The sequence below is a fragment of the Suncus etruscus genome, chromosome 9 (assembly GCF_024139225.1).
Source record: "Suncus etruscus isolate mSunEtr1 chromosome 9, mSunEtr1.pri.cur, whole genome shotgun sequence".
Classification (NCBI taxonomy): domain Eukaryota; kingdom Metazoa; phylum Chordata; class Mammalia; order Eulipotyphla; family Soricidae; genus Suncus; species Suncus etruscus.
This window is the reverse complement of record NC_064856.1, coordinates 62,695,190-62,718,458: the sequence shown is the minus strand read 5'-3', so window position 1 is coordinate 62,718,458 and position 23,269 is coordinate 62,695,190. Positions and strand designations below refer to the sequence as shown.

Here is a 23,269-nt window from a genome sequence, read left to right as displayed (position 1 = left end):
ATAAATGTCCACTACAGTTTTATTTCTAATGGACTGAAATTAGAATTAGTCCTCATGCCTTGGAATAGACAGATGCACAGGATGACACATCCATACATCACAGATTACTACTTAATAATTGTAGATACACACAACTTGTTTGACTCTCCCAGGAATTATACTGAATAGAAAAAGATATCATCCCAAAGGTTGCATACAGTGACTCCATTCAATTATGTTTGAAACGACAAAGTTTTAGAGATAGATGACTAATGGATGTCCATAATTAGGGATAAGCTGGGGGAAAATGGATGGGAGAGTTGAGTTTGGCCATAAATGGACAATACTAGTCATCAATGAGGTAATTGTGCTTCCTGTACTATTACAGTGACAGAGACAACAAGACTACACGAGTGATTGCAGCACATAGAACTCAATACACATGTTTATGCACAATAGTATAACTAAAGAAAAATAAATCCATAAAATCAATAAAGTGCAGGTTAATATAATTTTTAATGAAGTGCAATGCAGTGTCTTGGGACTGATATACTGAGGTTTTTTGGAGTGAGTGTGAGCACACTCACCCCATATCATCCTTCTCCCAGGAATCCTGGCAACTGGGTACATGCCCCTGAAATTCAGCAATATCAGTAATAGTGTTATGAATCTCTGACAATTTCATTTGCTTTATGCTGTTATACCTATGGGAAAACACAAATTTAATAGAATGGACAGCTAACAACAAGAGCTAACTAAACTTTTTGTCACTGTATTAATGACTTCTTTGGAGGCACAGTAATGATCACAATGCGAATGCTGCTGTACTTTTTCCTTTTTTCTTTTTTAAACTTTTCATTTCTTATTTTTATTTATTTTTTCTCAATAACTCGCTTTCACTTATCTGGATGTATTTTAATGTATTGTGGTCAATTATGTGATGCATTTTCTTTAAATAACTTTTTTAGTGTAAAAAACTATCAATGAATTGTATCAACATCGATATCCTGGTTGTAAAGTGACACTAGTTTTGCAGAATTTTCCAAGTAGAAAAAAATGGACAGAAAGTCCAGATAATCTGTGAATTAGTATTTCAACTGCAAATGCCTTTATAATCTCAATAAAGTTTTCAATTTAAAAAAAGAAAGCAGGGACCTGAGAGATAGTACAGCACATAGAATGCTTGCCATGCGCATGGCTGACCAATTGTTCAATCCCCAGCATGTCATATGGTCCCTTGAGCATTGCCAAGAGTAATTCCTAAGTATAGAGTGAAGAATAAACCCAAAGCATAGCCAGGTGTGTTCCCAAACACCCTCCGCCCCCCAAAAATACCCTAAGCAACAACAACAAGCCCAAGACTCTCAAATTTCTTCTAGGCTTTCAGTTCATGTCTCAGTAATTCTTTTTACTAACTGCTGTGTCACCATATCTCATACGCCTATAATATCTCTCCTATGCTAGCTCTTCTTTCCAAAAATGCATGATCATTTCAACCCACAAAGCCTTACCCTTCTTGTGAGGAAAATATTCATTCAGCCATCCAAATATCTTCTTTTGTTTTGTACCCTTTTTTGGTACCATTTTCTTTAAAATTTCATCTGCATTTTGTTTCATCAAATATTTCCATTCCTAATCGTTTTTTTCCTATCTACTTAATGACCAAGTTTCTCCCATCCAAAAATACATCTTTCTTTACATTTCTACAGTCTTCATGCTACTATCATTATATGGCTTTTTACCAGCATTGGCCAAATCTTTTCAAAGACTCTCATGCTAATGTACCTTCTCAGTACAGAATCAGCATGAACTAAGTAATGCAGCTTATTTGTGCACCCAAAGTTTGCAAAGACTATTCCAAATGTTAGCTTTATTTTTTGTTCATTTGTTTCTTTAACCAATCCTAAATGGAGAGGCTCGTCTTCTTGGATCCAGGCTGTAGCTAAGCCTTGGTTCTTAAATCTGGCTCATTAGCCAAACTACCGCCAAGGAATTATATTTTTTTTATTTGGGGGGCTTGGGGCCATACTTGGCAATGTATAGGGGTTACTTGCTGTTCAGAATTACTACAGGTGTGGCTCAGGTGACCATATAAAAAGCTGAGGATCAAACCCAGGTCAGCCCTGTGCAAGGCAAATGCCATACTGCTTAACTATTGCTATAGCCCTTCAGGGAATCCCCAAGATTCTGATTCAATTAGTTTGATTCCATTTTTGTTCAGCCTCTTTATAACATCTCCAGGATTTCTGTTAATGGTGGTCATGCTTGGGAACCATTAATATGTCCCCTTTTTTCTTCAAAAGGCATCTATCTATTTTACTCTTCTACTATTCCAGACACTCCATTGAAAATTCTTGACTGGACCCAGAGATGAGAGTCAGTGGTAGAGAATTACCTTGTCAATATGAGGCTGCATGTCCACTGCTCTCCTATTGGGATCCCTGAGTACCACAATAAAGTATGTGTTCTCCTGAGCACCGAAACCAAGTGTAGATGAAAGCTGCAATTGAGCATGTAAATCACAGTCATTGCAGCAACAATGAAGGGAACAAGAGAAAAATAGTTCAAAAGTATGTTCAGTACCTGCTAATTCTCTCGTGAGAAAACCATGAGCTAGGTAGAGTTTCACAGGCTGTCATTGCCTTTGCTCTGATGGAGCACTCCCACCTGCCCTTGCACTACCAGTTGTCTGAGATCAAGGTAGGGGTTTCCACCTTCCTACACGCAATATTAGTCTTCATCTGAATGACCAACCAGTCCCTCAAGCACATGACCAACTCCTCATTCTTTTTCTCTGCTCTCCAAACCTGCTTCTCCTGTCTTCATGTTATTTAATAGTTCCATCAGCTCCCCAGCATCGAGAAGCAGAAGCCTGAAATCATCTCAACTCCTTCTCCTCACTCATAAACCATATCAGGCCAGGGGATCCTGTTGATTCAATCTCTGAAACATCTCTGCCATAACTACCAGTACCCAAGCTTAGGCCTCACCCTCAACCATCTAACTTGTATTAACACCTCTCAGGACAGCCACGTAAAACATGAACTGAGGAAACTACTTTTCTCTGCCCTCAGCATGAGCACGAAATACACAGCATTCAAGGCCTTCTATGATACAGTGACATCCAAGAGACAACTTCAACTGAAGGACATCAGATATTTGTCCTCCCTTCTGGACTCTGTTCCTTGAATCTGAATGCCCTTTCCATCTCTGTCCACAGTATCAAGTCTGAACCTTGTCTCCAGAAGTCACTGGAAGAAATATACAACACTGCAATAGTATACACATGTGCATTTGGGGGCAGTGAAGGTTCAGAACTGCCTGTATATATTTATAAAATAATTTATAATTCAAAGTTTTTTTTTTTAAAAGCACAAAATGGTAGGCCATAGAGCTAGTACAGGGGTCAAAGAACTTTCCTTACACAAAGACAATCCAGGTTTGATCCCTGGCACTGAATATGGTAAGTCTCCTGTGCACTATCAGGAACAAAGTCAGAAGTAATCCCTGAGCATTGCTAGGTGGCCTCAAAACCAAAAATAAATGAAATCATTAAGAGGTCCATTTTGAAACAAAGTTATCTCAGGTTAAGTCTGCTTCTCTGGCTGAATGTGGCTCTTCTATGCTCTTGCATTGTCAAATATAAACATGGAGTTGTAAATGATCCCTAATTGTGCTCTGTTACTTAAGCAGTAAATATCTCTAGTAAAGAATACTCTTCCATCTGTGTTATATCACAGTTAGTTGTGGTGACTGCCAGGATTTCAAATGTTAGTTCCACTGATTTGCTATATCACCTTGCTTGAGCAAGTATTTGGATCTTCCTAAGCCTCGTTTTTCTTTACTGTAAACTGGGGATAATTCTATCTACATCAGCAAGTTGTTATGAGGAATTAAACTGATCAATACATTAAAAAAAAGATGAGAAAGTGCCAAGAAATAGCAACAGTTCAGTAGGTGAGCTATTTCATTTTATTTCTTCTCTCTACACTCACAGCCAAGACCACAGAGTAACTTTCTAAATCTTAGGACTTATTCACTACCTAAGCAAACCTACTTGAAACTTAATGTGGCAATTATTTGACATCCATTTCCTTTTTCTCCCACTGACCAATTCTAGCACCATCCTAATTAGCTATTTTTTTTTAACCTGGCTTGTACAAGTGCTGGCACCTTGCACATAAACCTTTGCATGTCCCCCACGCATTAAACTTTCCCATCAAAGTGCTGATGATGCTGACTTTGGTATTCACACAGGAGTCAAACTATTTCTAAATATCCTATTACTCATCTGTTCTATGATTCCAGCATTAACCCCTTTTCTACTACTCCACCTGTTTAAGTACAAATTCTTCTTTCTCAAACAAAGGAAGCCAATACTTAACCAATTTCCTTATTTCCCCCTCTTTCTAGACAGTCGCTCCATAAGCTCAGAAGCTAACCTCTACCTTGCCTTGTCTTAATCAGTTCACGTCGGCATGTGTTCAGTAATCATTAATAACTAATACAGGGTGAGTCCTGGATGGGACGTTTAGAGTGTTTAGGACACAGCTTCCTTACATACCTTAGCTAGGTCATTTAAAATAATACCTTCTTGAGAGGTAGACATTGGTGGTGGAAATGACCCTGATTCACTGTATTCTGAAGCCCAACTATTAAAAACTTTATAAATCACAATGGTTTCAATAAAATTAAAATAAAAAAAAACACACTCTTGAGCTGGAGCAATAGCACAGAAAGAAAGGCATTTATTTACCTTGCATGTAGCCAACCTGGGTTCAATCCCCATAACCCATGTAGTGCCTGAGCCTTCCAGGAGTAATTTTTGAGCACAGAGTCACAAGTAATCTGAGTAATGCCAGGTGTGGCCCCCAAACCAAAATAATAAGAAAAACAATAATACCCTCAACCACAGTTGAGACAAAGAGAGGACATTAAAGGTGTTGCTTTTATGTTCACAGGAGGAATAATGGGAAGACAAGATTCAGGTCCAATTCCATAGCTAGATATGCATGGGGCATTTGTGCTGTGCAGAGACAGGGGCCACCTTTTTGATCCTCAAAGAGAAACTGTGAAAGTCCCTACTCTCTTACAATGGGTCAACCATGTGCTTTCCTGACCATTCTCCATATACAGAAGAGCCAGAAAAGTAAAGGCTTCCATCACTTTGCTCACATTGCCAAGTGTACACTTGTGTGCTCCTCCGTTGTCCCTATTCTGATGACTCTGTTGTGCCATCACTCGAAAACAATTGAAATGTGCTCTTTCCCTCTTCCACCCTTTATGTCTATAAAGTAGGAAAAAAAGTGATTCCAAAGTCCTCTGCTTCCCTAGTTTAGAGTGCACAAATGAGTAAACAGAAAGTGCTTTGGGGGTGCTTTCTTCACCTTCTTGATGCTCAGAGTACAGCTATCCAAGACTAGTGAGGGGGGCTGGCATTAAAGCATCAATCCTCCCTGAAGCTGACTCTGAAAGTAACTACTCATGAACAGAGAAAGCCATTGCCCTGTCAAGCTCTGCCCAGGCTGCCTGTAGGATCCCAGAACACCAGAATCTTCCTGACATCTTTCTGGCCACCATCAGGGCCAGTCTTGTGATTCAGCATCCTCCCTAGTACGTTATTTGAGACACATTCTTCCTGCCAGCATTGGGCTCAATGCCCTGGACATGCGTGACCAAGAGCAAGCTTCCAAGGGCTAAGAATAAGGTGACCATCTTCAAAGGGCCCTCAGACTTCCCAGAAATATCTGGCATGCAGCCCTGCCCTCAGGTCAATGCTTCCTGCTAATGAACTTGTGATGATTCTGTGAGGGCAGAGACCCTGTGGGTGTGGATGAGGTTGCATCTCCAATAACTTCTCACATTCGCAAGCTCAAAGCTCATCTGTTGAATAAAATAAACACACACACACACACACACACACACACACACACACACGAAAGAGACCAAGTTTGGGAATCAGACACACCTGGATTTGTATCCTTTCAACTATAGCATTTATACTTGGTCATGCATAAGCTGTTTGAAAAAACCCTCCAGGCCACAGCTTCCTCCTCCACAAACTTTCATCATCTCAAAAGGAGGTTGCAACCATGAGATGGAAACTGTATGTAAAATATTTACTCCAACTTTAAGGCTGAGGAAAACTTTCTTTGTTTTTAGTGCAAATCATCTATGTGGCCCTTCCCTGTATGCCATTCACTGTTCAAATGTGGCAAGGGAGCAACCATTACAAATGACCCGTTTAATTCTTAAAGCAATCTTGTGAAGTTGGACCTATTTAAAACCCTTCTCCAGTTAAGGAAATGAAGGCACAGAGAGAAGCAATCTGCACAAAATATTAAATCTATAAGTAGCAGGACAAGGATTCATATAAATTCCAAATCTAGAATTTTAAATGCTACTTTATTCTAGCTCCAAAAAAAGGGATCAGCAAATATTAGTTCCCATATCCGACCTGCTTTGACTATAGGCGATATCTGAGCAAAACCACCAGTGAGGGTTTTCAGTCATGAAAGAAACACATGCAGGCACTTCCATGGTTCACTCTTGTGCCTTGTTTTAAATTTGAGCTTGTTCCTGTAAGATTCAATTCCAGAAAATTTTGCTCAACTAGAATTTCCCCTCTTATTCTCCTACTATCTCCCAATCACCTATGAGAAACAGCAACACATCCATGTGAAAATAAAGGAAGGTAAAGGTGAATTTGCAAGCTCTTAGGTAGAGTCAAAGATGCCTGTTTATTATTAATTATCTCTCAGAACAACTGCCTGCACATGGCATGGCCCAGGCAGAAGTAATCTACCCACAAGGAGACCAACTTCATAACATCTCAGCTTCCCCGCAGAGCCAGTTCGCAGTGAAGATTAATTCATCTCTTCTAATGGCCCAAACCCCATCATAAAGAGCACTTTCATCTTCCCCTCTGTAAGACTACATTTGCCCTACTGCCAACCACGAATGAAATTTCATTACCAAAATAAATCAGCACTGTACTTGACCTTGCTTCTCCAAAGGCTCAGGATTAGTGACATCACAGCACACACTCTCCAAATGTTTAAAAAAATGGGAATAACCTCTCCCAGTTAAAAACACTCAGTAGTTCACTAAAAGACATTAAGTTGCTTTGATTTTACCCTATGGAATCCAAAACGCTTTCAATGCTTTTTATTTTCAAAAACCTTTCAGAAAAGATATGGTCTCAGGACCTTAGGAAACCTCCATTCCTAGTTTAGTTTGTGTCCTGAGACAGCAAGAAAGTGGGGAACAGGTCAGAAGCCAGAGCAGGTGTGTTCCCTCCCTGCTCACAGGGAAGCTCCCAAATTTACTTTCTCTCACCCAGAGTTATAGGTAGGTTACAGGCAGCTCCTGGGCAGCTATGGCAGTTCCTTATCATGGGATTCAGTCTCCCTTTCCCCCAGTCCCGCTAACTTCCAAAGCAACAGCTGAAGCATAGATTATCCATGTTGGCCAAAGAGAGGGAGTTGAGAGGGACGTTTGTCCTCCTGGCAGCTGCTTCCAGGTAGGGGTAGCTTCAGGGTCACTGCAGCAAATGCATCTCCAGCACCCCAAGTAGAACACAAGGGTATGCAGTTATAATCCTGAATGCTGCATACTCAAGAGTGGTTGTTCCAGCTTAAACCAGGCAGAACAAAGCCTAACCTGTACATAAAATGTTAATGGGGGAAGGGTATATGGAGAAAGAGGAATATGAACACTCAAAACAGGCCTCTGTTTGTTTTGGAAGCTATCACAATCTGACTCCCCTGAGTATTAAAGACATACAACTATAAGCAGCAGCCCATTTATTAAGGGGCTGATCAGTTTTGCAAAGGTATAAATCACCAAAACACAACATCACAAAATAGGAAGATCCAAATGGTCTGTGGATAGCCAATATTTCACCTTCTTTTTATCAAAAACAAAAACATGAGAAGCACTTCTTGGCAGACCAAAAATGGGACTGCCCGCCATGTTCACAGCTGGCATGGATCTAAACTTCAAAGATTCTCATCAGTCCTTAGTCGGAGCCTTTGAGACCTACTTACTAACAAGAGATTTTGTTCTTACACAAAAATGGTATTTTTAATTATTTGTTTTGGGGCCATACCAGGTGATGCTTGGATTCTATGCTTTTAGTTCTATACTGATGGATCACTCCTGGTGGGGTTTAGGGAATCATATGGGTTGCTGACGACTATACTCAGGTTAGCTGCATGCAAGGAAAGTACCCTACTTCTATATTATCTCTGTGACCCCAAAAATGTACTTTTAAAAAATTACTTGTGCTCCATACTAATTTTCTGAAGGGAAGATGTCTTTCCAAATGATTCCTTTTTAAAAAAGAAATGAAAGATTTCAGTATCCCAGACCAGGGTGTACAAGACTAAACCAATGACTTAGATTAAAACAACTTCTATGTAAATACATGCTAGTTGTAGAATGTTCCAAAGACACCTTCATTATTCCTAATAAAGCCAGCTTCAAAGAAGACTCAAAGATTAAAGTGTTCTACTCTGGCTTTAAAAGGGAAAGTACCAGCATTTTTAGGTAAAAAAGACCCCAAAAGCAACTAGCAAAGCAGAGGAAAGGTTGGAAATAGACACACAGAGAAAACCAAAGACTGAAACTTTCAGTCCACAGCAGTTAACAATTCATCTCACTAAGTATAAAGAAGCTTTTTTGGCTGCCGAGGATCACAAGTGAGCACAAAACAAAAGCTGAAACCATAGTTTCTCTCTCTTCCTTTCCTACATATGACACTGACAAGCTGAAAGACTACAAAAAAGCAAATTTTCCTTGTTTCCATTACATCATCCAAGTTTTAGAGGCAGAGGGCGATGTGGGGGGGGGGGGCGCACAGCTGGCGGCAGCTGCATGACCATCTGCTTTCTCCTTAGCTGTGTGTGTGTTAGTTTGAGCTGCAGCCTCCTATGGCTCCTGATAGAGAAAGCAGAGATTAAAGGTACAACACCCTATTATGGAAAAGCTTTCAAATTATTTAAGAATAAATCACTCCCCTGATAAGTTAACAACCTCAGGTAGGTTGCTGAGCCGGTTCGTGTTGAGTTTAGGTTATTTGTTTGCATCTCTTTTTAGACTCAGCTACAATGCAAACTCTGTCAACTCAATGTGTGCAATTAGAAGGCAGAATGTACAAGCAACCACCTGCCATCTGTTTCTCAAAAGGTAAGCAGCCAAAAAGTACACATCTGCAGCTGGAAACATTTACAGGAGGAGTAAAGGATGTCCAAACCCACCGTGTAAGCACCACACTAGTGAATGGGTATATACTGCTGCTTTGACACCCCAAGCCATCTGGCTAACTGATCTTGACCAAATTAAGTGCTCTTGGAGTTTGTTTCAGAGCATACTTTAAGTAGTCACCCTAAAAAGGAGACTGGTAAGAGCAATCCTGGGGGGTAAGGGGAGTTAATGCCCTGTCTGGCCATTCAACTAAAAACTAGCAACAAAGCAGCAAACAGGTAATAAAAAGGTCTGATCAATTTATGTGCATCTTATATCTCACCAGAATGGGTTGGGTTTTTATATATAAGCTTCGTTTTTTTAAGTGTAGGTATTTTGCATGTAAATATATAAAATACTGGCTCTTGAAAGTCAAAAAAAGAGAGGAAGACAAAAAAAGAGAGAGAGGAAGAGAGAAATTAAGACATACCAAGCCCCTCTTTATCCATAAAAACAAGGAGTGCTGCTAAGTGGCAGCACTCCTGGAGAGTAGGCCGTCATTGTGAAGAACTAGTACCCACTTTTATTGTCTGTGTATGTATTAGCAAACATCTGTGTTCCTTCCTGGACCTTGAGGACTTTTTTGATATAATGCTGCTAAGAATGTCTAAGAAGAAACTCCCAGAGAGTAATTTGGGAGTTTATCGGCAATGATCCTCTACCATGATGACCAACTTAAGTTATGCAAAGACCATTCAACCTAATACACTGGAACAGTCTTATTTATAACTTCTGGCTAGTTATAGTCAGGACTTTAATACAAAAGCAGGTAACTGCATTTTAAAGGAGCATTCCAAACTACTTACCATACATCTTGCCTTCGTCTGATAAGATGATTTTCCTCCTCCCACACGGTGGGTAGATAGCCAATGCTTCCTGAAAGCTCTGCTCAATGTCGGGGCTCCAGACCCCTTCTGCATCATTGTCAATGGGCTTATCTGCAGAGTCACTCATCCTTTCCATGTTTTCGGCAGGACTCTCACTGCCGCTCCAGCTGCTGGGCTCAATTTTGGCGGTTGGATTTTCCAAGCCGAAGCCTGGAGCCTTCTCAAGAAAATAAACCTAAGAGAGAAATGAGAACTTGGTTAGTACAAGGTAACCAACCACCAATTGTGTGCTCTAGCTAGTTCTATTGCAGGTTCTCTACCTGCTTGGCTTGAAGAACAACTCCTAGAAGAAAACAAAGATTTTTGTGATCCAAGTGGTTTTTGTTCTTTATGTATCACGTAAGGCTCTTACAGAGAGTCAGTGGTAGGCAAAAGGAAGCCAAGTAATCTTTACAGCACCAAAGAATTTTCATCTGAGAACAGAACTCACACTGAGTTACAAGTTCAACATAAATCATACAAAAAAGGGGCCGGTGAGGTGGCGCTAGAGGTAAGGTGTCTGCCTTACAAGCGCTAGCCAAGGAAGGACCACGGTTCGATCCCCCGGCGTCCCATATGGTCGCCCTAAGCCAGGGACAATTTCTGAGCACTTAGCCAGGAGTGACCCCTGAGCATCAAACGGGTGTGGCCCAAAAAAACCGAAAAAAAAAAAATCATACAAAAAAGATTTAGTAAGTGCCTACTATCTACCAGGAGCACTTTTGCTCAATAATCATCAAATCTTCATAGCAGAGCAGGTTGTTTAAAAAAAAAAATAGAGTAAAACAAACGCCTGCCTTAATATGGCAACTGGCATAATTATGAATGACAAACGATCTCAGTATTTGTCACACTAATTACTAAGATGCAAGATGGTGGCAAGAGGTAGGAAGGAAGGCAGTTGTGTCACCATGAACCTCCTTTTACTAAAATAGTGAAGTCAGGTGACCTATATCTGCTATAGTTGTAAGTTTTTTCTTTAAATGACCAGGACACTTGCCACTCTCAGGCTCGCTCCTGACCATAACCATAAAGTTGGAGCTAAGTTATTGCCCATTCCTGCCTTCCTTACACCAAGGGCCAAAATAACCAGCACAGATACAGAAGTCTTTTATGCCCACCAGGACACTTCATGTAAGGACCTATTCACATGAAATTACCAATCACATGAAAACTGTGGGGGAAGTCTTGGCACTGATGATTTCAGAAGCCCCAAAAAATCTCTCAGAGATTCATTCCCCTTAAATTATGCATGCGACCTATGGCCATCAAAGGACCAGCTTTCCAAACAAATGTCAAACAGCACAAACACCAATGTGAAAGTGATCTGATGCAGTCACCCCTGCTGTCTGCACACTTAACATAGCAATATTCCGTTGTTGAAAAGGCATTCAAATTACTAATCAAGGCTTCTCTCCCAAAGAGGGAAACTGTTCCTGGGAACTGATAAAAAGCAAAAGGGGAGGCAAGTGGGCCAAGCAAGGAAACTTCATGTGACAGCTATTCCCACTGCTTCTGCCCTCCTGTGACATTAGGAGAAAGACACGGAAAGAAGGAAGATGTCAGTGAACAGCAGCACTAATGAAGGCTCTGTGTTCCAGGCCAGTTACCCATGAGTGAGAGTCAAGCAACCTCTTTGCTTTCCTCTTCTCCCTATTCTACCCCAACCCTCTCCCACTTTCTTTGGGTAGCAAGATCCCATATTTGAGATGTGCTAGGGCGCATGTGCAGCACACAGTTCATGATGTGGTCGAATGGTGCTCTGGGCTTCTGACCCTGAGAGGTGTCATGACTTGGCAGCACCTGGATGAAAAATTCTCAGGTTCTCTGCCTTCCAACATTGATAGACCATTCAAATTCAAAATATTGATTCATTCTTCTCAACACAAGTACATTTACAAAAAATGTCTAAAAACATCAAATGCTAAGACGTAAGTTAAGTTGTAACGAAGTGTTTTCTGAAACCCTCCCCCAACACATACACAATGTACAAAATACTGGGTGGTTGTTCTGAATTCTCAACTTATTCTCTATTTTTGTTGGGATTTAAGAGTCTTACAAATTTCTTTTTTGGGGGTGGAATGGGGCTACACTGTGTTCAGGGGTTACTCCTGGCTCTGTATTCAGGAATCACTCCTGGTGGGCCCTAGGAATCATATGGTGTACAGAAGATCAAACCTGGAGCAATCTTGTGCAAACCAAATGCCTACCTCACTTTCTCTGACCTGGAGTCTTATAAAGTGTTGCCATGTTTTAGGCTTGTTCTTGTCTTATAAATTTCGACTCATCCATTCCTTAAGGACCCACTCTTTTACAGAGGGAGAAAATCTTCACTCAAAAAAATCCTCTTGGGGCCAGAATGATAGCACAGTGGTTTGCCTTGCATGCGGCTGATCCAGGAGGGACCTGGTGTCCCATATGGTCCTCCAAGCCAGAAGCCATTTCTGAGCGCATAGCCAGAAGTAACCCCTGAGCGTCACCGGGTGTGGCCCAAAAAACAAACAAAAAAATATCCTCTTATGTATGACAAGTAAAGTCTCCAAGTTCCTGATTATGTTCCAAACTAGACACCACTCATTTTCCTTGTGTCCATGCCTTTGACTTGGTCACAACCCCTAATGAGACTCAGACATAGATTTATGATCCATAAAACCTCTAAGTTTCCATACTCCAGATGCCATTTCTGAATTCTTTCTCTTACAATTAGTCTAAACACTAAAATTAGTTTGAATCTATTTTTATTAAATTCCATTATTTTAAGCCTTAGTATATGATTCAAAGTTGGTAAGACCTTCTGAATCATAGCTGTTAATTTTAAAGTTCTTAAGCATGAAACAATCTCTTAAGTTTTACACACAGAGAGTGTATAGAACCATTCTGTGCAAGTTCCAAAGAGAATTCTGATTCAACACAAAATGTCCTGGTAGGGCCCGGAGAGAGTACAGCGATAGGGCATTTGCCTTGCATGCAGCCAACCCAGGATTGACGATGGTTAGAATCCCAGCATCCCATATGGTCCCCGAGCCAGGAGCGATTTCTGAGCGCAGAGCCAGGAGTAACCCCTGAGCACTGACGGGTGTGACCCAAAATGCCCTGGTAGTTAAAACATATAAGAGAGACTGCAGAGTCCTGTACAAAGATTCTTGAGGTTACATCTGAAGCTAAGATTAAAAAGCCCTTGGTTGTTTATATAATGCAATATTGGAAGCATTAGTTAATCCATCCACTCAGTAAGAACAACATTATTCCAACTGTTCACAGGCTTTATTCAGTTTCTGCATAGGGAAGAACTGTGTCCAGGCTCTTGCAATTTGGTCAACTGGAGTTTAGTAGGATGGAATTACCTACTCTGGATAAAGGCCAGGACACACGTCCAGAAGCAACCAGATACATAATCCACAGATGAGTTCTTGCTTTTACAACCTAATTGTAAAATGAGGCCCTGTATGGACAGAGTTTCTGGTCATAAGACACTGCCTGGCTGAGAAAAGTTCCCCATACTAGGTACTGAAATAACTGCTGGCATTCCAAACCTCAATTCCCTTCTAGCTCAGCTTAAGATCCACCTCTGCCTGGAAACCATCCTTGTATCAAATGGTTCTGAGCATATTTACCACACATAAGGAGTATACTAACAATGTGTAGACTTTGAGTCTACCTGACTGTTAAATGTATACTACAATGTATCAACAATAAAATCTAATCAAATTAATTTTGCATAGGGTAGCTTGTCTGTACAATTGGTGTCCTCACCTAAATTCAATTTGATGAATGAAAGCAAAATACTGAGGGGCTGTGGCACTCAAACTCAGTTATCTGACTTACCCACTGACCAAAAAGCCTGGTCTGAATTAACTGACTTCTCAAAACTCAGGTTTTTAAATTACAAAATGGAAATGAAAAATTCAATCCCAATACAAAAAATCAGTAAGGGGTAATAGGGACTTAACCTAGTGAGATACAAAGTAAAGGTTCTCTGACACTTATAAAAACAAGAACAACAGTTTATTTTCAAGTCTACCATTATTATGGTAAGATAACTTGTGATGTCCAGACACTTACTGAGTGCAGGATGGAGAAGAAATGGAGGCATTTCTTTAAAGCTACCCTTTGAGAAAAACATTTATAATGAATCTTCTTCCTCAAGGTTTTCAGACAAATAAATGAGAAGATTGCACTGGTGAAGGGGGGTGTACTTTTTATGACTACAACCCAACTACAGACATGTTTGTAATCACGGTGCTTAAATAAATAGTATATAAAAATAAAATAGAAAAGTTGGTTACAAGCACCTTTATTTCCATTCTAACACTTAATATAACACTAAACTTATGTTCACAGATCAATACCTTACATATTTTTTCCGGGAAATTTGTTTCTGAGGTATCACTGTAAACCTTAAATGCTTAAAAGAAAAGAGAAAAGAACTCTTACTGATTGAAAATACATTATGCATACCCAATGTGTTTCTAAAATCCTTTTTTTTGAAACTCTTCCCAGCCATACTATAATAAACTCCATAAAGAACTATTACTAGTGACCCAAATATTCCTAAGTGCCCCAAGAGTCATACTTCCTAAATGAATTATTCTTTTACAATTACCCAATAGCACTTCAAGAAAGGTAACATAAGCACAGTAGAATGACATCACATATATATGCATATATATAAATCCACCAATAAACATTCTCATACTTAAAAAAAAAAAAAGCCTGGAGGAAGGAGTGGGTGAGACAGTCAAATGTGGGTGCTTCTGACACCAATTCTATTGAAAGAACAAGGGATATGATACATGGCACGGGAATCTGGTATTCCCTTCATCTAAATTCTTTTGGGTCTCTCATAAGGTAAGTATCTCTCCCACTTATGGAAGATTTCAGAGTTCTTAGATAAAAGGACCATTAACTTCTGTGATTAATGAAATGCCAAATTGCACAAAAATAAGTCCATACAGGGCCCAGAGAGATAGCACAGTGGTGCTTGCCTTGCAAGCAGCTGATCCAGAACCTAAGGTGGTTGGTTCGAATCCCAGTGTCCCATATGGTCCTCTGTGCCTGCCTAGAGCTATTTCTGAGCAGACAGCACCGCCGAGTGTGACCCAAAAACCAAAAAAATAAAAATAAAAAAAATAAGTCCATACAGCTTGTGTTAGTCAATGTTGAGGTAACACAAAAAAGAACTGGCCTGAGAATTACTGTCTCTGAGGACAATAGGCTACTCATAGACCCCTTTGCCTCATCCCCAGGGAACTAGATTCTCTCACTAACAGTGAAGGAAACTTATCACCTTGTGTTCTCCTAGACCCCATAACAGAATATAGTAAATTGATATGTCATTGCTCTCTCATCCATACCTGATATCCTCGAGGACAGGATCTGTTACTCTCACAAAGAATCTCAATGCTAGCAGAAGACCTGGCATAATATTCCATGAAAGAATGAACCAACAGCTAGATGGCATAAACATTATTTTATTTTTTGTTATTATATGAACATTCTTTATCTTTTCTTTATTTTCTTTTATTTTTGGTTTTTAGGTCACACCCAGCAGTGCTCAGGGGTTACTCCTGGCTCTGCATTCAGAAATTGTCCTGGCAGGCTCGGAGAACCATATGGGATGCTGGAATTCAAACCACCATTCTTCTGCATGCAAGGCAAAAATGCCCTACCTCTATGCTATTTCTCCGGCCCCATCTATTTTTATTTTTAATAATTTCTTTTTTTTGGGGGGGGGGGTTTGGGCCACACCCAGTGGTGATCAGAGGTTACTCCTGGCTGTCTGCTCAGAAATAGCTCCTGGCAGGCATGGGACACCGGGATTCGAACCAACCACCTTTGATCCTGGATCGGCTGCTTGCAAGGCAAACGCCCGCTGTGCTATCTCTCCGGGCCCTATTTTTAATAATTTCTTTATTTAAACACCCTGGTTACATTCTTTGATAACAGTTTGGTTAAATATATCATCCAATCTTTCCTTGAGATGAGGAAGAGTTTTAGCTCATTTCCCCCTCCTCACCCTAACTTTGGCCAAGATATACTAAAAGGAATATCAAAGTAGAGTCAAAGAGAAACAACAGCATAACATGTGTCTGATCCAGGTTCTATGCCTGACACTGCCTTCTTTCAAGCATTACTAGGCATATCCCTGGAGCATCATAAGATGTGGTTCTGGGGGCCCCAAAACTCTGCTGTGTGGCACTACAGGGCCGTCACAGCATTGCTGTCTTGGACCCTCAAATAGAACTGCTCCTTGGTTGGCTAAGTAGAGGCAGGAGTGGCTGTCTCCCATGCCTGCTAGGGGCGATTTTTGAGCACAGAACCAGGAGTAAACCCTGCCAGGTGTGATACAAAAACAGAAAGAAAGAAAAGAAAGAAAAGAAAGAAAAGAAAGAAAGAAAGAAAGAAAGAAAGAAAGAAAGAAAGAAAGAAAGAAAGAAAGAAAGAAAGAAAGAAAGAAAGAAAGAAAGAAAGAAAGAAAGAAAGAAAGAAAGAAAGAAAGAAAGAAAGAAAGAAAGAAAGAAAGAAAGAAAGAAAGAAAGAAAGAAAGAAAGAAAGAAAGAAAGAAAGAAAGAAAGAAAGAAAGAAAGAAAGAAAGAAAGAAAGAAAGAAAGAAAGAAAGAAAGAAAGAAAGAAAGAAAGAGAGAGAGAGAGAGAAAGAGAGAAAGAGAGAAAGAGAGAAAGAGAGAGAGAGAGGGAGAGAGGGAGGGAGGGAGGGAGGGGGGAGGGAGGGAGGGGGAGGGAGGGAGGGGGGAGGGAGGGAGGGAGGAAGGGGGGGAGGGAGGGAGGGGGGAGGGAGGGAGGGAGGAAGGAAGGAAGGAAGGAAGGAAGGAAGGAAGGAAGGAAGGAAGGAAGGAAGGAAGGAAGGAAGGAAGGAAGGAAGGAAGGAAGGAAGGAAGGAAGAAAGAGAAAGAAAGAAAGAAAGAAAGAAAGAAAGAAAGAAAGAAAGAAAGAAAGAAAGAAAGAAAGAAAGAAAGAAAGAAAGAAAGAAAGAAAGAAAGAAAGAAAGAAAGAAAGAAAGAAAGAAAGAAAGAAAGAAAGAAAGAAAGAAAGAAAGAAAGAAAGAAAGAAAGAAAGAAAGTTCATGAAAAAAAGAAACAGAATGTGAGCACAAAGATTAGAAACTAAAGAGGTGATCAAAGAATAAATTCGAAGAGGTTTTAAACACTAACAAAGCAAATTTGAATGAGTTGGTGAATTAAAAAAAATCAGTATTTAGGGAGTGAAACTGATAGAAAGACTAAAAATGATTTTAGTCATTTTTAGGCTTTTTTCCTAAGATCTGAAGAAAATGCAGAAGTAGGCATATATAAGAGTCATCTCAGAAATATAAAGGGAATCGCATGGTTGGAATGATCTGTAACAGACAACTCAACCAAGCAACTATGGCTCAAAGGTCACTATAATCTTTGAAAACCCAACCTTTTCACAAGATAAATGCTAGCCTCCAATAAAAGTTTTTATTTCTCAAACCAAGTCCCAGCTTTTTCTAATATAACAAGTATCTTCAGGATCTTATTTAATCACTGCACTACAGTTCAGTACTATCCTCAGGTCCAGAAGACTTTAACCAGTTAACCAATGTTGGAGAGATAGTACACTTGCCTTTCAGAGAACAGAACATGTTTATATACATAAACAAGTTGACCAAAGTCATGTATGTGACAGACTTTTTATCATGGAGTCATTTCTTCAGATCATGCTCACATTCCATACCTTGTCTGACTTGCACTAAACCACAATGACACCATTTCACCAGGCCGGATTTCCAAGAGAGAGAATGCAGGCAGTGCTAAATAAATTCTCAGCTCTGCCCACGAATGACAACAAGCACTGTCTAATTAATTCCTAATGAATAATGATGCTACTGACTCACCTCCCTGGGCAGTTGGGAAGAATGTCAGGCATTAATGGTGGCTAATTGCTTTTGTATATGCAAAGTGGGGCAAGTGATTATTTTCCTACCATTTTCAGACACTAACTTGCTAACAAGTGACCTGAGAAATACAGGTGAGAACTACCAGCCTCCAGAGAGCTGGAAGTATAGAACACACTGTCAGAAAGACTAGAAAAAAATTCAGGGAATGCCCTCATCTGTTGTGGAGCCAGCAGCAGCCTCGGTGTCATATCCTCCACTTGCCAACAGGCTCCACTCATTTCATCAGGAAGGAGTAGATAATTACTCAATTCTTATTTTTGAAAATCACCTCCAGATCAACAGTATCCATCAACAAACCAATATCTCTTCACCAAGACTCCAATGCTGACTACCCCATTAGAGGACTTAGCATTACCCTCCTGAGATTTCCTGATTAACTCTCCACTCCATCAGTCCTACGTACTTGTCCAGGTGGCAGCTCAAGAAAGGCTTTGATTGATTTCATGCTATGCGGCTCTATATTACCGACCTTTAGGGGAATCACCTTTCTTACCCCCTTAATGAAGGTTAGTTATTGACAAGAGAAATCCTGCCCCTTCCTTTCTCCCATCACTACCACCAGTCAAGCTAATCACTGTTTTCCATCAGTAGACATACTCCTTCCAAAGTGCAAGGCCGCAGACTCAGGTCAAAGCAGTCTAGCCCAAGACAAAGATGTGCAGGTAATAAGTGGATGACAAGACCTGAAACTTGAATTGTGAATACCTGGGAGGTAGATGATTGGTAACCTTGAGAAAAACTTTCAAATCCAGAAAAAAGCAACTTCTTTTCTGCTCAAAAAGAAAATGATGCAATAAGAGTTATCAAAAGTAGCTATCAGAATGCCAAAAGAAAAACTCCTGTGTCCTTTCCGTAAATCAACTCTGTGATTCCAACAGGTCTCTAAAATATTACTCAATATAGTAGATGCAACAACAATAAGACTTAGCAAAAGCAAAGAAAACAAGTACCTGACAAATGATACTCCACTAAACCATGAGTGACACCACTCATAGTTGGTAAGATTCACTATCAGATTATTCTGAGTTGACAATTCTTATGACAAATCCAAATTAGAAATAATTTGGGTATGGGAGATCATTCAAAGGGCCGGAGCACTTGTCTTACATGTGTGAAACCTTGAATTCCATCCCCTGTATTGCAGGGCCCTCAACCCCTCAACAAAGCAACACCAAAGAATTAGATCTGAGAAGCACCTAACCATTAGGTCAGCAATACGAAGACACTTCATATTGGGAGTGAGTCTCAAGCTCCCAGAGATTTGGGGGGGAAAGTAGAAAAAAAATCAAAAGTAGATAGTATACTTTTTAAAGAACAGAACCACACTAGATAAATAAATACATTGCATTTGACCAACCCCTCAGATAAGCAGTCCGAGGCTCAAGGGATTGCCTAAGAAATAGGCCCAATACAATCAGAATACTGGTTCCCCAAGTGGCCAGGCCTGTCTATGGGTACATGCCTAGGATATCAAAAGGCTAATGGACTCAATGTTACACAGCCTGTTGCCAGACGACTTAATAATATGTTGGTTCTGTACTGACTCTGAGTCCCCAGCAGCTGGCCTGCCCAGATGCAGCTTCTTGGGTTGCTTCGCAATTCTAATTTCTGTTGCATCAGGAACAACCCTCCAGAAGGGAGAGGCTATATTCTCAGCTTCTATCACTTAGGATGTATATCTATCTAATGATATCTATACCTTTCCAAAATTATTCATGAAGCACAATGGGGAACAAAGACAACATTTCACTTCTTATTGGATCAGAAACCAATCAAAAATTTTTTTCAGAAAGAGGGCCTTTCAAAAATTCTGAATGGTTTAGTCAAGCCTTACTAGATCCAGAAGCATGAAACCTTTCTCTACAGATTCCATGTATCAACATGGATCTCATCTCATCTCATCTCATAGGCATTCTCCTCAGGGAATAGAAAATTTAGGTTCCAACATGCACAGAGCATTTGCCTTGCATATAGAAGGACAGTGGTTCGAATCCCAGCATCTCATATGGTCCCCCGAGTCCGCCAGGAGCAATTTCTGAGTGTAGAGCCAGAAGTAACCCCTGAGCACTGCTGAATGTGACCCAAAAACCAAAACTCAAAAAAAAATTTTTTTTCATCAGAAATTTTGTATTTTTCATCTGAAGTTTGTATGTATTTATAGTCATGCATGGCATGTGTTATACAGGCACAAGTTTGAACACCTTTGATGGCAGGGATCAGAGTTAGGTGTCATCTTGTGTGTGCCTGTCAGAGAGAAAATGTGTGTATGTGTTCTGGGGAGAGGTGTAAAAACATAAAGAACAGATAATTTTATAAACGTAGAATTAAGTGTTTTATCAACAACATTTCCTAAGGTCAAAAAGTTCTAGAGATTCAAATATACAGTCTGCACATCCCTTAATCACTCCAATTTTACAAAAGCATTTTAATGCACCAAAAGACAATGACAATTTATACAGATGCGCTTGTTTAAACAGCCCAGAGCCACAGGATGACCTACACAAAGTGCAGTCACTCAGCTCTTCCAATAAATGCTCATTAGACTGCCTTTGAGCACTCCCCTAAAGAGGGCTGTGGACAGATAGTGTGGTCATGTGCAAAGGCAGTTTGGGGACTAGGCCACTCACACAGGGGCACACATTTACAAAGGACCAGCTATGGCCAATTCAAGCAAATGTACAAAGTACAAACCTCCGTGTTCACAAATGCCTCCTTACCTATAATATTTACTGATACACAAATCTCTACTCTTAGAAATACAACCTGCCACTATGCGACCGATTTTCCTCTGAAAAGGATGTGATTTCAGGAGTCAGCAAAAGCCTCATCATTGCCCCATTTCTGCCCCTCAATTTATCCCTGTCCTTGGTTTATACCCAGTTCAACTGCAGCAACTGAAAAGGTTTTCAGCACTTTGAGCTAGTTGGAGTGCCTAACTATTGTTCCAACTTTAGACAATAACTCATCCATTTTTCCATTCAGGTTAACAAACATCACTTGACTACCTTCTGCTTGCACTACACTAGCTCTGATCAGCATACAAGAAAGAGTGAACAGTAGGCATCATGCCCAGACAGAGAAAGGTATAAACACAAAAGCCAAGAATCCCAGCCCTGAAATCAGAACGAAAGTCATCACATCCGCTTAACTCAAGGGTGCACTGAAGGGAGCAAGATTTTACTGTCAGTCACCTCTCTCCTCAACCCTGAGATGCACAGCCCCCCCAATATGTGCACCCACTGCACCAAGCAAAAAGGTAACAGGCCAAAATGTGATTCAGTCACATGTCTAAAGCTATGCACAAATACACACACCTCTAGAAGAAGAGGAGGCAGGGTACAGACGTATATTTACTTCTGAAATTCTTCCTCCTGAGGACTCTGATAATCCTGACAGCAGAACAAGGAAGGCTGAACTCTCAGATCCTCTCTAACTGCAATACAATCCATTTCCAATTATATCCAAAATGACATAAAATCTCTTTTCCCTCCTCTCAGTCCTCAGTGTTGAGCCCCCCACCCAGTGCAATGAATGACTGCTGACTTAACACATTGGATGCGATTGAAAGAACAAAAGGCCCAAAGGCAAAAACAAATTCAAACCCTCAGACACACATACCTAGCTTACTGGACACTGACACTTTCAAGGTCATTTTTATGCATTACAGAGCTGTCTATAGGGTTGTGGACTGACTCAGTGGTGGAGTGCTTGCCTTGCATGTGTGAAGCCCTGGATTCATTCCTGACATTATGAAGCTCCCCAAGCATTGCAAGTATGGACCTCAACACAAATAACAAAAATTTAAAAGATGTTACCTGTTAAAAACAAAACAAACAAACAAACAAAAAACAAGAAAATATAAATAACAATTTCCAGGTTCCTGGAAGGGGAGCCAAACCCCACAAAAGCAGGGTACAGCATCATCCAAAGGCACTTAGGATGTCAGCAAGAATGTCTACTGAGCCCCTTCTCTCATGTTCCTCTCAAGAGTATTCCCCCCTATTCCTCTCCACCCTCATTAACTTTGCTCTCTCTGGGGAAGGACTCTAAGCTCCTTCACTGAGCTCAGCCATAGGCCCTACCCACCACCTAAACCAACCTCCTGGCTTTGCTTCTGCCTGGTTTCTGAGGCTTGATAGACATGTATTATTTTTTTCTTTTTTGTTTGTTTGTTTGGTTTTTGGGCCACACCCAGTGATACTCAGGGGTTACTCCTGGCTATGCGCTCAGAAATCGCTCCTGGCTTGAGGAACCATATGGGACAACGGAGGATCGAACCAGCGTGCACAAGGCAAATAAATGCCTTATCCCTTGCACCACCGCTCAGACCCATTTGTTTTTTGACCACAGTTAGCTGTGCTCAGGGATTATTCCTGGCTCTCCACTCAGAAACTATCCCTGGCAGTACTTAAGGGACTATATGGGATGCAAGGCACTGAACCCAGGTTGGCAGTGTGTAAGGCAAATGTACCTGTCATACTGTTGTTCCCACCCACATGTACATTGTTTTAAGTAGTACTTTTTTCCAAGCACAGAGTCCAGCTGATTTCAGCAGCACTCACAAAGAATCCCCAGGACATGCCTCTTCAGCAAAGCTCTCTCTCCTGCTCTGTTCTACAGAGAAAAGTTTTCCTAAAATGCAAATGAGTTTCCTCACACATTTAAAATCTTCCTGCCTTCCCTGTCCCCTCCAAAGCCCCCATATGTAATAGCACGCTTGTGGCTATGACTACCCAATCTCAGTCTGAGTTTCTGGGTTCCTGTCTACTTCCCAACATTCTAGCTTCAGGCCCAGCCAAGGTGCCAGACACATCAGGCTTCACTAGGCAATCCAAGGGGCTCCTGTGCAGATGTTCCTTTCACCAACAGTGGTGTTTAGTGAATGAATGTCTCTTGGTTCTTTAAGATTGGAGCTACTGGGGGCCTGAGAGATAGCATGGAAGTAGGGTGTTTGCCTTGCATGCAGAAGGACGGTGGTTTGAATCCCAGCATCCCATATGGTCCTCCGAGCCTGCCAGGAGTGATTTCTGAGCATAGAGCCAGGAGTAACCCCTGAGCGCTTCTGGGTGTGACCCCCCACCCCCAAAAAATTGAAGCTACCAACATCTCTTCAAGAAAAAAAGTTTTAGCATATTTTTCCACTACAACACCTAATTTCATGCACCAAATAAGGTAAAGTGAAGTGCACTTCACTTTGTTTTGTTTTGGGGGCATATCCAGGTGTATTCAAAACCCTGGCAAG

At 40.7% G+C, this 23,269-nt stretch overlaps 1 protein-coding gene across 1 annotated transcript in view; it reads right to left on the bottom strand.

Annotated features, from left to right (window-relative positions):
• The window catches only part of TEAD1 (TEA domain transcription factor 1), a 285,280-nt gene that overhangs the window by 166,217 nt on the left and 95,794 nt on the right, over positions 1-23,269 (bottom strand). The window contains exon 2 of the mRNA XM_049781082.1: positions 10,032-10,287. Within this exon, the coding sequence (XP_049637039.1) occupies positions 10,032-10,188 (157 nt within the window). The 5' untranslated portion in view covers positions 10,189-10,287. The remainder of the gene's footprint in view (positions 1-10,031; positions 10,288-23,269) is intronic.